The sequence below is a fragment of the Papaver somniferum genome, chromosome 11 (genome assembly GCF_003573695.1).
Source record: "Papaver somniferum cultivar HN1 chromosome 11, ASM357369v1, whole genome shotgun sequence".
Classification (NCBI taxonomy): domain Eukaryota; kingdom Viridiplantae; phylum Streptophyta; class Magnoliopsida; order Ranunculales; family Papaveraceae; genus Papaver; species Papaver somniferum.
Genome location: NC_039368.1, coordinates 107,631,695 through 107,646,882, shown reverse-complemented (window position 1 = coordinate 107,646,882; position 15,188 = coordinate 107,631,695). Strand labels below are relative to the sequence as shown.

The following is a 15,188-nucleotide window of genomic DNA, read 5'->3' as shown; positions in this document are numbered from 1 at the left end:
TCACATAATTAAGAAAGAAGAAGAATCCATGGACACTCTTAGATAGACACTATCATACATGATTTGCGTTATTTTTTGCCGTAAAACTCAAACGAAAATGAATTTATATCTAATATTTTGGTGATAAGTTCCTCTTGTAAGACTCTACATTCCTACTAATAATGAGCACAATTCAAGATACCAAACTTTTAATTGTTGATATTTAAAAGGGTAGATGGTGATGTTATACGCCTCAAATTGTACTCATTTTTGGTAAAAATGTAAAGTCTTTTGAGATGAACGTATCACCAAAATATTAGATTTAAAATCACTATCGTTTGAGTTTTACGGTAAAAATGACATAAATCATATACGATAATGTCCATCTAAAAGTGTCTATGAATCATTCGTCATTAAAAAAATAAGAGTGTCGATGAATTTTTCCTCGTTAAGAAAAAGATGATTAAGAAAAGATGATTACAGATGTGATAACGCAAAACAAAAATCACAACTTAACTAATGTAGAATATACTACCACATATGTATAAATGTATAATCAACCAAAGAATTTGGAAAATAAGAAAAGAATTATTTTTAGTAAGATTTTGGATAAGAAGAAAATCATCGACTCTTTCTTTACTCTTGACCAATCACTGACCATAATAACACGTGCAGATAACAAAATGATAACACGTGTACCGTTAAATTAAACCCAACCCCAACCTCAACCGATCAATATTCCGACGCTCTGAAAACAAACAAGCTTTTGAGAGTCCATCGGATCGTATAACATCAGAATAAGAAGAATAAGAGTAAGAAAATTAGGGCAAAGAATTAGGGTTCATCATGGGAGGAGGAGGAGCAATATGGAGAAGTACAGCAAAAGTAGGAATAGGTGCAATCGGTAATCATTACAGAGGTTTACCATCTTCACCTGTTCCGTTAGCTGACCGTGTTGTTAATGCTCGTAATTCAGCTATACCTCCGTCAAATCCTAATCCTAAACTCATTAATCTTGCATCACTTCATAATAATAATAAGAACCCATCTTCTTCGTATTCTTATGAAGTCAATGATTGGGAGTTTATTATAAATGAGAGTAATAATGGCGAAAGAATTATTGTTGATCTTAATAAAATGTGCGGTGCTGCTGCCGTTGATCATTCAACATATTCTTGTACTACTACTGGTAGCGGTGATTTCATTTTTGGATCTGTTCCGAGTCTTGATGAAGCAAAATCGGCCACTTCTGATCTTAAAGATGCCTTGGGAAAGTATGTATTATTTTTTTTTACTTTTTACCATCACCTTTTTACCATTTTTGTTCTTGTTTCATTTCATTTGATTTTGGATTATCTTGATTCAATATGGTGGAAAGGTTGGGCTGAGATTCGTTACTAACCTCAAATAGGTGGGGGATAGCTTGGTTAAGTTGTCTTGTGTTTCTTGTTTCAAACTTCCCCAAAGTGAAAACTAGGGGGAATTTCTTTACTCTTCATCAAGAAGTTTGTGCATACAGATTAAGTGAAAATATTATAACAGGGATGCTAGTCTGAAGGTTTTGTTTGTTTTTTAGACCAAGACTTGTTGAAACAATGTTTTGAAGCATAACTATTCCAGTGCTCCCATGTTTTCCCACTAGAGAGTAATAGGAGAGTTAACACTGCATCCTTCACAAAATTCTACAGGATAGCATGAGCTTCAGCCTGCCGTGTGCCTGTGTCCTGCATGATAAACAGTACTTATGTTATACCATAACCTGCAACTGTAGTTTTAGGGTACATTGCAGCATCCACGGAGATTAAAGCAGGCACTGTCGCTCGAAACGGATTTCATTTACATCCTGCAGTTCTGTTTGCTATGGTCTTAGTTTGGGGTGTTGTTTGTACAACATTGGATGCCGTACTGTTTGAATGAGGTGTATTGTTGTGATGAGTCTTTTATAGGCTGCTTTATACCTCGCTTTCCATATATGCAGCCAAATAATTGCTGCTGGGTTCACATCTTGTTTATGTTATGAGTAGTGGAAATTAATATACTGGAGTTTATTTTGTTTCTGAATTGTTTTGTTTCACATGTCTGTTTAGGATATATTTCACTCCTGGTGAAAGAACAGCGGGGTTTCATTCACAGCCAAATCAAGCTTTCCAAGCTTTTGCTTTGTTGCAAGATAGCCCTGAAGTCCAGGTACTCACTTCTTAACATAACTAGAGTAAAACCTGTGTGAGGAGATAACTTCGAGGAATTCACACACATTCTCATAGAGTTGGATTTGCATTTCACTTTTTTTTTTCCCCATTTTGGTAGAATGTGGTTGCTGCCCTAGCATCTGATAAAAATGTTTGGGAAGCTGTGATGAAGAATGAGGAGCTAATGGAATTTTACCGAAGTAAGATAATTTGATTTAGGCCTGTACGAGTTAAATATTTTTTTTAGTACCCATTGTTGAAAATTTTAATAATGTCTGATTTTGGTTATGTCGTGTGCTTAAACAGAAGCAAACATGAATGAATATGTTCCAGATGTTGTTGGGGTTGAAAGGAAACATGATGATGGAGTATCATTTGGAAATGCGACAAATGGGCTGATTAGTTTAATTGATATGATTAAAGAACAGGTGTTGGCTATGGTTAGCAGTTTAACTGAGTTCTTTCAGCACATTTTCAGGACTGCAGTAGAAGGAATCAACAACACTGACTCTGCCAACAACTCTATATGGAAATGCACTTCTGCTAAAGGTGCTCCATTCATGGCGCTGACAATTGCTGCAATAATGGTGGTTATGGTGAAGCGAGCTTAGAACAAGTGAAGATTGTAGGAATGGAAAAACAAAGATCCTCTAAATTCCTAATATGTGGACTTTGAACCTTAGTATGCTATGGTGATAGGGAAGGAGCAATGTGCATGCATGCTTTAGAGCAACTATGACTATGCTGTGTGTTAATACTGGGATCAACTAGTTTATTTTTCTTATTATTCTAGGATTTGGTATTCCACTCCATGTATATACAGTATTAGATGCCAAACTATAGATTATCATCAAAATAATCCTCTGCATTAATTACATATGTTACATGATCACAGTCAACAATTTTATTTGACAGAGCAAAATAATCCTCTGCATTAATTACTAGCATTAATTTCATTTATTTCTAGATATTCAACAATTTTAGTGCAAAACAGATGACAGCAAATACCAAGGAATTCAGGTTGTCACGAGTTGATTTCTGGTGATGTGAAAACTTAGGCAGCCAGTCCTTGAATTAAAATAAAAAATAACTACAAAAATGAAAACCCCAACAAGAGCCCCAACTTAACTATAGCACAAACATACATTCTTGCAGGCCTAGGAGATTTCCCTTTGGTAGCGGAACAGATATTACGCCGCCGGATATAATTCTTTTCTCTATTAACGAGGCAGGAGGCAGGCTTTGTAGCATCTCTGCCTCCCAAAAAAGCATGATATTCCATTGTTCCCATGTCGCAGGACCGCCACCGTTTGTTGCCAAGAAATTTTAACATCATAATCGCACAATTAGAGCCAAACTGACTCCCTCATGCATGTTTAGCTCACTGAGTACTGCAACCATGTCCATCTTCAACAATCCCGAAACCTGAGTTTTCAATAACCAAGTTAGCTGAAAGCACACCCGACAACACTCACCTCAACTCAGTGCTAATCCCCTATCCAACCTCACATGCAACACACGTAGTTGACATAATAACAAAACAGATGACACCAAATACAAAAGAATTTAACTTGCACTAGATATTCAACAGTTTTTGTGCAAAACAAATGACACCAAATACAATGGAATAAGTTGGCACGAGTTTTGTAATGAAACAAAGTGATGCTTCCGGTGATGATGTGATCCATTTTAAACTTACGCAGCTTTAATCCTTGAACTGAAGTGGAAAAACAAAAAAAAACGACCGCGAAAATGAACATGCTTGATGCTGGCTGAAACGCCAACTTAACTAGCAGCTTTAATCCACAACCATATATTCTTGCAGAGAGCAAGTTCAGTCATAGGACAGGTTCTGCTTTCTCCAGGCAGATTTATTGGTAGGTTTTGGAGTGGGATATAATTCTTTTTGTTACCCTTATACAAGACGGATTTCATGGTACAAAGACAGGATTTTTGGTTTCAAGTTTACAAAGGTAGATTTTGGGTTCGGTACAGATTTCTCTAGTGACGAGGCAGACTTTGTAGCTAATCTCTGCCCAAAAAGGAGGAGAATCCATTGTCCCCATGTTGCAGGACCGTCGCACCATTTGTTACCAAGAAATTTTAACATCATAATTGCACCATTAGAGCCCAACTGACTCCCTCTTGCATGTTCCACTGAGAACTGCAACCTTGTCCAACTTCAACAACCCGAAAACTGAGTTTTCAATAGTCAAGTTAGCTGAAAGCACACCAGACATAACACCCACCTTTACTCTGTGTTAATCCCTTGCCAACCTCACATGCAAGATAGGTAGACACAACAAGCGGTTGTTTCAGAACTATCACAGAAACAAACACCACTTATATATCTATAAGAGCAAAGATCATCCAACTTTGTAGTTCAAGACCACATATAAGTCAACATCAAGCTAGAAGATCTGCAACACAATTTATATATCTAAGAAGCTCACCTTAAGCACTTCAACTTTAGTAACTGGTCTGGTAGCACCCTCGTAACTTGTATGATCCCCAACAAGTATATCTAAAAGCCGCATCATCCCAAAATCACAAACCACACTAAGTTTTACATTTATAAAGTTAAAGTTGATTCACATCATCATTCTAAACGTGGAAACAGAATTTTCTCAACGTAATACATAATTTAGACTAATAACATAACAACTTAATAAATCAAAACCTCTCGAAAACCAAAATTTCTCTAACACAGTCAGAATAAGTCAACAGGCTTTACTGCAATATCTTTGATTTTCCCTTTCTGTAAAATGAATCCTTAAAAACAATAACAATATAAGAATACAGCAAAAGGAATGGGCATGGGGCAAAACATGGCAAAATATAAATGGTACATACCTAAAGCTGAGTAATTTGGGTTTTCAGCTGGCTTCCCTAGATGATGGTCATTGTACAAGCAATAACAGACCTTGTGTCTCCAAATGCTCGGCCAACACTTTCCTTTTAAGGAACAAACACATAGGGCACATTCTGCCAGAACCAAAGCACGTATCAGTTATCTGGCTTACAAATTTAATATCTTTAACCTAAAATGCTTAACCAAGGCAAAAGAAATAAAAAGCTACCAACCACTACTTGTTGCATAGGTTTTACCCCGACAAGGCATACCCTAAAAAAACATAAATCAACAAATACATGATTTCAGTATTGAAACATGTAAAACACTCATCCCGGTATCATTTAGCAGTATTAAACATTACAAACTGTGAAAGCGAGACATCAGTAAATAGCTCACATACACGCGGTTGAGGCAACTCCATGGACATCAGATGCATCTCGAAAAACAAGTCAACAAAGAAGCAAAACAGATGCCTTTACCACGCATTTTCTGATAAGATGTTCATAAACAACTACATCATGTTAGTTTTAATTAAACACATATTACACTCTTCTCTTCTATGCTTGACTTTGCAGGATTGAACATCGTAAACTATAAAATGAAACATCCATTAATAATCCATCCACAAGCAGTTGAGGACCTCCACGAAAAGACAGATGCATTTGGACTATAACAATTAGATCATGCTTAGTAACATCAAGAGCAGATCTACAAGAACTTATTAGCAATATGTTAAAGACCTAATCCACTTCAGAGAAACAAGCTTCAATTAGGAGAATTTACATAACCAGAGCTCATTTACATATAACAGATAAATATCTAACAGGCTCCCAGCTTCCTTTTACTTCATCCTGCAACATGTTACAAAAGGATTCTTATGTTCTATAATGTAAGTTACTTGATCATATAACACTGTAAAAATCCAAAACTCCATCAAGAGTTTCATCAAAGTCAAACCAAAAAACCAACCGAGAACCTTAACAACAACAACAATAACCAAGCCTTTAGCCCCAAACAAGTTGGAATAGGCTAGAAATGGAACCCATGTTGAAATTACCTAAATCAAATAAATAAAGTTGGGGTAGCAAAAAATCATAAGCTATCTATATTAACAAATTTTAGGGGCCAAAGCTCTAGGTCTTTGATCCCGGGTTGCTAGATAGAGCCCTAGCCTCCAAATGTTATCCTAAACAAATCTTAACCAAATTCCCTAGGTCATTGTTTGGGTACGTGGATCCCTAACTTCTACACATTTCTGTCTGAAGCCAGCTCTTTGGACACATTCCATTCCTTTCAGTCTCTTTTCAATGCTTCTTCCCATGTTAATTTTGGCCAACCTCTGCTTATCTTTGGTTTACGGTACGGCTTGCGATACCAGTGCACACTGGTGCCTCCGGAGGTCTCCGTTGGAGATGTCAAAACCATCTCAGCCCAATGAATGAGCCGCGCCAATCCAAGTTTATCGCATATATCATCATTTCTAGTTCGGTCATGTCTAGTATGTTCACAACTCCACCACAGCATATGCATCTCTACTACACTTATTTTCTGAATGTTTTGTCTTTTAGTAGCCAACATTCCGCACCACACAACATCGCAGGTTCGATCGCCGTCCTTTGAAACTTGCCTTTGAGCTTTTGCGGAACTTTTTTTGTCACACAGGATGCCGGTTGCCTGTCGTCATTTTCCCATCCTGCTCGAATCCTACGACCAATATCCTCATCAATCTTGCCATCACTCTGCAGCATCGATCCTAGACATCGAAAAGTATCCTTCCTAGGTATTACTTGTCCGTCTAAAGTGACATCGCCATACTTTACTCTAGCGTAGACAGTTTTAGTCCTATTAAGTTTAAAACCCTTGGACTCTTTTAGGGTTTGTCTCCACAGCTCCAGTTGTCTATTAACCCCCACCTTATTCTCGCCAATTAACACCACATTATCAGCAAAAGAGCATGCACCAGGGGATCTCCCCTAGTATGTCCATCACCAGGGCGAAAACATAAGGACTCAAAGCTGACCCTTGGTGCAATCCTATCCTAATAGGAAAGTCACTGGTCTAGATATCGCTAAACACAAGCAAATAAGTTACCATTGCTGCAATCCTATCCTAGTAGGAAAGTCACTAGTCTCACGATCGCAAAACACAAGAAAAATAACTTACGATCTCACAAGTCATGAAACAACACAAAACATAGAGAGCCTTAACCCTAACTATACAAACAACAACAATCAAGCATTTACTTCAGAACAAGTTGGGGTAGGCTTGAAATGATATTCATGTCGAAATTACCAAAAAAGCAGAAAGATAAAAAAAAAAAGCAACAGTAATGCTACCAATAATGCTAGAAATAATTCATATATCAAGTATACTAAAACATCCTAAGTGCCAAAGTCCTAAGCTTTACGTCCTTGATCCACGGCCACTATACAGAGACTGAGCCTCTAAAACTACCCCTAAACAAATCTTAACCAAACTCCCTAGGTCATGGTTCTGGCACGTGGATCGCTAACTTCCACACATTTCGGTCCAAAGCCAGTTTTTTAGATGCATTCATTCCTTTGAGTTTCTTTATCCTCTCATGTCAATCTTGGTCGACCTCTGCCCCTCATTGTGTTTACGACTATGATACCAGTGCGTACTGGCACCTCCGGAAGCCTCCGTTGGATATGTCCAAACCATCTCAGACGGTGTTGAATAAGCTTCTCTCAATTTGCATCACTCCAAGTTTATCGCGTATATCTTTCATTTCTAATTCGGTCATGCCTTGTGTGTCCACAACCCCACCGCAGCATATGCACCTATACTTATCTTCTGAATGTGCTGTCTTTTAGTAGCCCAACATTCAGCACCATACAACATCGCAGGTCTAATCGCCGTCTTATAGAGCTTACCTTTGAGCTTTTGGGGGACTTCTTTTGTATAGGTACCCTAACTATACAAACACGAAAATAATACTACAGATGGACAACGTGTCTAAGTTCAAAAGCCTTAAACCTGATACAGAAATACCTATATACCTTGTCTGTCAGCTAACAAAGGAAGACGAAGAAAGATTTCAGAAGTTCAGCATCACCCTTTGTTGCTACAAATTCTGAATACCTCTTTTTGAAGGTCTGATTTTCTATAAGCTATTGTTGTAAATGTTGGTAACATCTGATTTTGATTATGTTTTGTGTGCTAAAAGCCTAATACAGAAGCAAACACACTTGTATTTTTCCTGCATGTTGGGGTTGAAAGAAAGTATGATGACAGAGTACCATTTGGATGTGCGACATTTGGGTTAATTCGCTTAGACATGCTTAAAGAACAGATGTTGGCAACTGTTAGCAGTTTAACCAAGTTCTTTCTACACATTTTCAGAGATGTGGTAGAGGGAATTAACAACAATGACTCTGGAAACAACTCTACATGGATATGCATCCCTGCTAAAGGTGTTCGTGCCATTGAAAAATGCTGCAATATGGTGGTTATGCTAAAAAGAACTTAGAACAGATCAAAGAAGAAGATATGAAAACTAATGAATGAAACATAAGAAAAAGGATGCTATAAACTCTGATTCAGGTGAACTTTGAACTTCAGAAAGCGAATATTTTGTATTAGATGGAGAAGAACTACCTTTGTCCTATTCTTTTAGGAATTGGTATTCTACTCCATGTATATATTGGACCATGAATAATAGGACTATTGGTTGGTCCGTTACCAAAGTCATTTTATTATGTTATAGGATCAGAATAGCTTTAATCTATCTCTAGACACTCAAATGTTCTTATAAAACAAATGACTTGATTGAGACAACAAATACAAAAGTAAATCTAGTTGCATGGGTGTTGCAATGAAACAGAGTGATGCTTTGGAAAAATCTCCACTTGCATGATCTACTATGTACTTCTGCTGCTTCAGTGTCAGAAAATACATGCCAGTTCGTTGAAGGTATGGAGGTTCCTTCAACTAAAGTCAAAAAAGAAAGAGAACTTAATTAAGAATGAGTCTATCCTACAACATCAATTGTCAGTTTGAGCACAACTATGGTCAAAGACTCCACGACCAAATGCTAGGCCAAACACCAACTCGCCTAGCACCACCAAATAATTTCATGCGAGTGAATAGTCGCATCACCTAGTAGACCGTCTATAGTCCGTCTTAGTGGGCCTATGATCTCAGAGTTTTGTTGCTTTGTACGCGTCATCGTTAGTTAAGTAACGAAATTGTTGTACTCAAGTGTCTATGTATACCGAATAAAACAAGTAGCATAGGCCTGTCGCAAATCACAATACAATATACTAAGAAAACGCTGAAATTAATAAAATGAATTTATTGTATCCGTTCCTTTTTCGTTTCTCAAATGACAGACATCATAACAAGGGCCCAATTTTCCATGAATAAGGAATGAATTCTAAAATAAAGAAAAGCTTCAGGTAAAATGCTCGTATTAAAAGGTCTCCTAGACATGTTTGTAGTTAAAAGCTTGTAGAATAAGGTCGAGAGTAATGGTGGTGAGTTGAGCATCTGCACGTTGAGTGAGCTTATTGGTTCACAGAATCAGAAGTCATTATTGAGAGATTAAAGAAAGAGAGGGACTAGCTTCTTGTCTTTTTCTATGATATGTATCCTACACCAGGTATATATTAGACAGATGACAAATGATAGATTATGTATTTTTCTACGATCTGTATCCTACTCCAGGTATATATTAGATAGATGACAAATGATAGATTATGTTGGTAAATCAGTTACCAAAGTAATCCTGTCAGGTTACCATTCAACAGTATATGTAGAAAATAAAAGACTAGATACACTAACAAATACTAAGTAAATCAGGTTGGCACGAGTTTTGTACTGCAATAAGGTGATGCATTTCAAAAATCTCTGCTAGTTGCATGATCCATTTTATATTCCTGCAGCTTTGGTCTCAGTAGGTACATGTGAGTTGGGTGCGAAGGAGTCCAAAATCTAAAGTCAAAAACTAAAAGGAAAAAGAGAACCAATTTTCCAGCACAGCAGAACATTTCTGTGGAAGAACAGAACCCCACCACCTAATAGCGTCGTTTGCAGGTCATCATTAGGCTACTTGATCAATGATCTTGGGGAGTCTTCATGCATCATCTTGGCACTTAACCGATTTTCCCAGAACAACAAAACATTTCTGGGGGAGTGCAGAACCGCATCATCTAATGGTGTTGTTTGCTGGTCATCATTAGGCTAGTTGACCTATGATCTTGGGGACTCTTGACAGTTTTAATGCATTAACTTCATATGCTCAGGTGTTATCCATACTATTTATGTTTTTTTTTCCCTCAGCTCCATACTATTTATGCTACGTATCATCTTTGTTGTTATCTGACGAATTGGAAGACTCATGTGTTAACGGATGACGGGTAAACTAGTATGGATCTGCTGCAATTCACAATAAACTAAAATATATACCGAAATATAACTAGCAGATACGACTGAAAGCAACAATGAATTCCTTTCTCAAATGACAGGCATCAATACAAGGACCCGACGTTCCATGAACAAGGAATGAGTTCCAACATAACAAAGAAAAGCCTCAGGTAAAGTGCATGTAAGAGAAAGCTATAGACTATATCAATATATAAGCATGATAGTACCTCAACGCATTCCAAATATCTCTTCCGGAGGATCATACACATGTCTATCAGGAAATATTTCTTCAAAATCTTGCTTCACTTTGTTTCTCAAAAGAGGATGAGGTAAGAGACCCTTCATTAAAATCCTGAATGGTAATTCCTCTGGAGGCTCAGGAGACTTTTTCATGTCCTCGTATACATTCATAGCATCCCCTGGTGATCCATACCTTAAAAAACCTCGAATAACTTCAGCATAAGTTTGACAATCAGGATACAGACCCTCTTGTCTCATGCTTTCCCATACTTGTATTGCATCCTCCATTTTCTTATTCTTAGCCAACGCAATAATCAAGTCCTTGTACAGATACACATCAGGCTTGTACCAATCTTGCTTCTGAATAATCCTAAACATCTGGAAAAGAAAAAACATTTCATAAAATCCCAAAAATTAGTACTTTTTTCTACAGAATCAACAAGAAATGGTATGATAACTATCAAGATATCAAAACCCAGAACCAAAATGAAGATTCTAGCATCAAAATCTCACCTTTAGAGCCAAACCAACTTCATCTTGCCTCTCAAGCTCAGTGAGAACTGCAATCATATCCATCTTCAACAATCTCAAAACATGAGTTTTAATAAACTTTCCAAGCTTTTCTTCATCATCTTTGAATCTTTTGATGCCTAAAATCACAAATAAAGCTTCTTTACCAATCAATTTCTTACCTCTCCAGAGTGGTCCTCTTGGTCTACCATCATGGTAACACCTCACTGATGAGTTCATTTGATTAATTTCATTGATTGAGTTTTGAGGTATTATAAGAGTGGGTGACTCTGCAATAATTGGTACTATAAAGTCTCGCATAGTCGTTGAAGAAATCATAAACCTAGTTTTTGATCTCCAAAATGAACGAATCGCCATCGAAGAAGCTCAAATTCAGAAGTTCCTCTAAAACCCTGACTGGGAGAGAGCGATTACAAATAAAATAAAAATGACACCACGGTGCCACCAGGCCCACGGCCCACAACTAAATGCCTGACGGATTCTAAAAGCTTCTCAAATGCGTACAAAGAAAACGTCTAAAAGCTTCTCCAATAGAATGCGTGAGAATGAAAATGTCAAAATCAGAGTTGTTATATCGTTTTTGTTGAACATGAAAGTTATCATTTCAGAGTTGTTATGTCTAAATAGAATTCTAAAAGCTTCTCCAACTAAATTACTAAAAGTTTCTCTAATAAAATGCTTGCGAAGAAAATGTCTAAATCAGAGTTTTTATATTGTTTTTGTTGAACATGAAATTTATAGTGACTCTTTAAAATAGTTACGGGTAGAGTTTTTGTACATCAAAAGTATGATCACTTTGTTGTTCTACTCTTTTTTATTTAAACTCTCAACTTTCACAGATTAGTGATTATTTGTTTTTTAAATTTTCAATCCAATCGTATGTTGATGTTCTTTAATTTTATTTTATTTTAATGCAAAATAAGATTTTATTAAATAGTGGTAGAAACTGAGTCCTTACATAAATCTTGAACTATATAATTAGACGGGTTTTCAAGCCATTCTAGACTGGTACCAGAATTACGACCAAATTTAGCTAAAATATAAGCATAATTATTTGCGAGTCTATCAATGTGTTTAAAGAGGAAGGATCCGTTCACACTTTTTTTTTTATACTAACAGGAAAATATCATTAATAATGAGAAAAATCTACAGGGTTTTTGTCCTCCAAAATCGCAGTAACAATGAATATTGGAGGATGTGTTTCCCAGACTCTTAAGGTTTTGTAAACTCTTCCATGCCTGGCTAGTTTATCTTTCGGCTTATTACAGACTCTATTGATAGACTTGCAGCGCCATAAAGGATTGCTGCTTAACATAAACTTAATATCTAGAATAAAAGATTGGTTTTCCCATACAATGCCACGATGATCTCCATTGACAACATCAACTGCTAGCTTAGCGTCGAGTTCAAAGCATACAGACTGTACTCCATTATCCCTTGCCCATTCCATAGCTGATAGAAGACCACCACACTCCGTTCACACTTTTATTATCACATTACTCACACGTTAGACATTATTTTTGTGAATAGAAACCAAACCGTAACAGATTTGAAGCTAATATTTTGAGGATATGTTCCTTTTACCAAGTTCTACGTGCCTACCAAAAATGTGCACATTCCGAAGTATAAAACCTCACAATCTACCTGTCTTAATTTCGACTGCTAAAAATTCATTGATTTTCAACGGCTCATTTTCAAAGTAATAGATGGTGGTGTTATATGTCTCGGAATACGATCGTTTTCGGTAAAAACCTAGAGCTATGTGATGGTAACATATTTTCAGAATAATCAACTTCAAATTCATTACAGTTTCATTTTTATTCGCAAAAATGTCCAACGTGTGAGATAATGTGATAATAAAAGTGTGAGAGGATCCTCCTCATGTTTAAATCCCCATAAATCTAGTTTTTTTTTTAAGTGAAAGAGAATATATTCAACAATGCATCAACATATTCTCCTTTTCTATTGACAGCTTTAACGAGATTTTCACAACTCGACTCAAAAGTGACCTTATTGTATCCTTGTGTAAGTGCTCAGGTTACTGCTTGCTCAGCATCTACTACATCCTTTGCTCCATTGCATGTCACGCCTTTGAATTGACCTGAAAAATTTCTAGCTATTAGTCCAACTCCTCTAAGTTTAGTTTGTTTAACAAAAGAAACATTAACATTTATCTTAATGATATCATATTTTGGGGTTTCTAGATTTTAATCCTTGAATTCACTCACGACTTAGTTTTGACAGCCATAACCCGCTTCTCTTGAGCCCTTTCCGCATTCATCAAGAAGGTTTGGATTTTCTTAATAATGTCTTCAACGTATGATATACTATCCTCAAAAGTTGCACATCATCGTTCCTTCCAAATAAACCATGTTATAGTAGCAAGCTTTATACATGAACTATCTTCAAATTCATCATATTCTAGCCACTCCACAATCCATTCTCTTATTGTACTCCAATTTCCTTGTAATTTTCTCAATCCCATAGTCTTAAACCAAATATTTTTAGCTACTGGAAATCCAAAACTATATGCTTTGTAGTTTCCAAAGGGTGCTTACACCTAGCACAACTTGTATCTCCAATATGCATATTTCTGGCAAGTCTTTCTCTGCTTAGCAGAATTTCCTTAACACACTTCCAGATAAACATTTTGATCCTTGGAATCGTAGGTAAACTCCAGATTTTCTTCCATATGTTCGATGAACTATGTTGATAATTCTCATTTCGATGATATTTTATATTATATAAGGTTTGGTAAGCTGACTTTACTGGTGAAATTCCCATTATTGTTTTCTAGTCCAGATAAGTTTATCTGAACTGTTACATGAGATTCTCATAGCTAGAATCAGCTGGGAAGTTGAATCATCAAAATGAGACTTGATCAAGTCTTGTTTCCACCTATGAATAGTTGGATCAATAAGATCATCTACCAATTTTATAGATTCATAGATAAATGAGTTTTGTTTTGGAGTTGGAGGACCTTCTAGACCACAAACCCATTTATCTTTCCAAACCATTATTTGTTTTCCATCACCCAAGGACCAAAAACTGAATTCCTTGATCAAACTGAATTCACCTGAGATACTTTTCCATTACTAAGTGGAGTCTGTAGAACTTGTAGCGTGAAGAGGTAAGTAGTTGTGAAAGTACTTTGACCCGAGAGTATTAGACCAGAAGCTATATTTTTCAGTACAAATCCTCTAAGAAGATTTTAGTAGGAAATCATGATTGAAGTAACTCACGTCTCTCAAGTTAAACCACCATCTGCCGTATTCCTGCAGTTACCAGGCCAAGAAGTAAGAAAACAACCTTTCTTTGTTTTTCCGGCTTATTCCACCATTATCTCAGCTACAAAGAGTTAATTTTCTTCACCGTTTCTTCTGGAATTTTGAAGTTGCTCATCTGATGAAGGGGGGCATAATTGAGAACGTGTTTAATCATGAAAGTTCTTGCAGATTTGTTTAGAATTTTACCCCACCGTCTGCTCAATCTATTTCTCATGTTATCAATAAGATTGTTAAAGGAAAAATGCTTCTTCTTATTATTGAGGAATAAAAGAATACTTAGATATCTCTCAATCTTATCCATTTGTTTAAGACCAAGAATAGAAATAATATCGCTTCAAGCATGACCACATAAGTTTCTGCTGAAACTTATACCACTCTTCTGATAGTTTATTCTGACCGGAACAAGTGTTGAGTTGCTTCAAAATATCCTGCAAAACTCTGATATTTGTAAAATCTGCTTTCATAAAAATAAAGTAGTCGTCAGCGAAGAGAAAATGACTTATTTGAGGTGCTTGTGTTGCTATTTTAACTTCTTTGATTACTTTTCTTTCGTCAACCGCAACCATCGCCCTATAAAATGCTTCCATAGCGATAATAAAGAGATAAGGTGATATTGGATCACCTTTTCTAATTCCTTTAGTAGGTGAGAAGGAAGGAGATTACGCTTCATTAAGAATGATAGAAATAGAAGAAATGCTAATACATTGATATATCATGATTGAA

The 15,188-nt window shown here is 36.4% G+C and overlaps 2 protein-coding genes across 11 annotated transcripts; one reads left to right on the top strand and one right to left on the bottom strand.

Annotated features, from left to right (window-relative positions):
* Window positions 1-707: 707 nt before the first annotated feature.
* On the top strand, window positions 708-3,106 carry LOC113322135. The gene is made up of 4 exons (XM_026570159.1): window positions 708-1,253; window positions 2,067-2,166; window positions 2,287-2,368; window positions 2,475-3,106. Exons 1-4 carry the CDS (start codon window positions 826-828, stop codon window positions 2,777-2,779), a joined length of 915 nt encoding a protein of 304 aa, XP_026425944.1. The 5' UTR covers window positions 708-825; the 3' UTR covers window positions 2,780-3,106.
* Window positions 3,107-3,564: 458 nt separating this feature from the next.
* On the bottom strand, window positions 3,565-11,604 carry LOC113322136 (protein THYLAKOID ASSEMBLY 8-like, chloroplastic). 10 transcript variants are annotated; one of them, XR_003347040.1, is made up of 6 exons: window positions 11,161-11,604; window positions 10,635-11,025; window positions 5,423-5,511; window positions 5,253-5,292; window positions 4,622-5,153; window positions 3,565-3,593 (listed from the first exon to the last, which is right to left on the bottom strand). XR_003347040.1 is itself a non-coding variant. In XM_026570161.1 (3 exons), the coding sequence occupies exons 1-2, from the start codon at window positions 11,533-11,535 to the stop codon at window positions 10,636-10,638; spliced, it is 765 nt and encodes a 254-aa protein (XP_026425946.1). In that variant the 5' UTR covers window positions 11,536-11,603; the 3' UTR covers window positions 3,811-5,153; window position 10,635. The 10 variants fall into 10 exon arrangements, 2 of the variants coding, with proteins under 2 accessions (XP_026425946.1, XP_026425945.1); XR_003347041.1 differs by lacking the exon at window positions 3,565-3,593 and having other exon boundaries at window positions 3,811-4,940; window positions 5,022-5,153; XR_003347044.1 differs by lacking the exon at window positions 3,565-3,593 and having other exon boundaries at window positions 3,811-4,926; window positions 5,022-5,153.
* Window positions 11,605-15,188: the final 3,584 nt, after the last annotated feature.

Coding starts and splice junctions, on each gene's coding strand:
- LOC113322136 (XM_026570161.1), bottom strand. CDS start 11,535: ATGGCGATTCGTTCATTTTGGAGATCAAAAACTAGGTTTATGATTTCT. Junction 11,026..11,160: donor AAGTTGGTTTGGCTCTAAAG/GTGAGATTTTGA, acceptor TTTCTTTTCCAG/ATGTTTAGGATTATTCAGAA.
- LOC113322135 (XM_026570159.1), top strand. CDS start 826: ATGGGAGGAGGAGGAGCAATATGGAGAAGTACAGCAAAAGTAGGAATA. Junction 2,167..2,286: donor AAGATAGCCCTGAAGTCCAG/GTACTCACTTCT, acceptor CCATTTTGGTAG/AATGTGGTTGCTGCCCTAGC. Junction 2,369..2,474: donor GCTAATGGAATTTTACCGAA/GTAAGATAATTT, acceptor GTGCTTAAACAG/AAGCAAACATGAATGAATAT.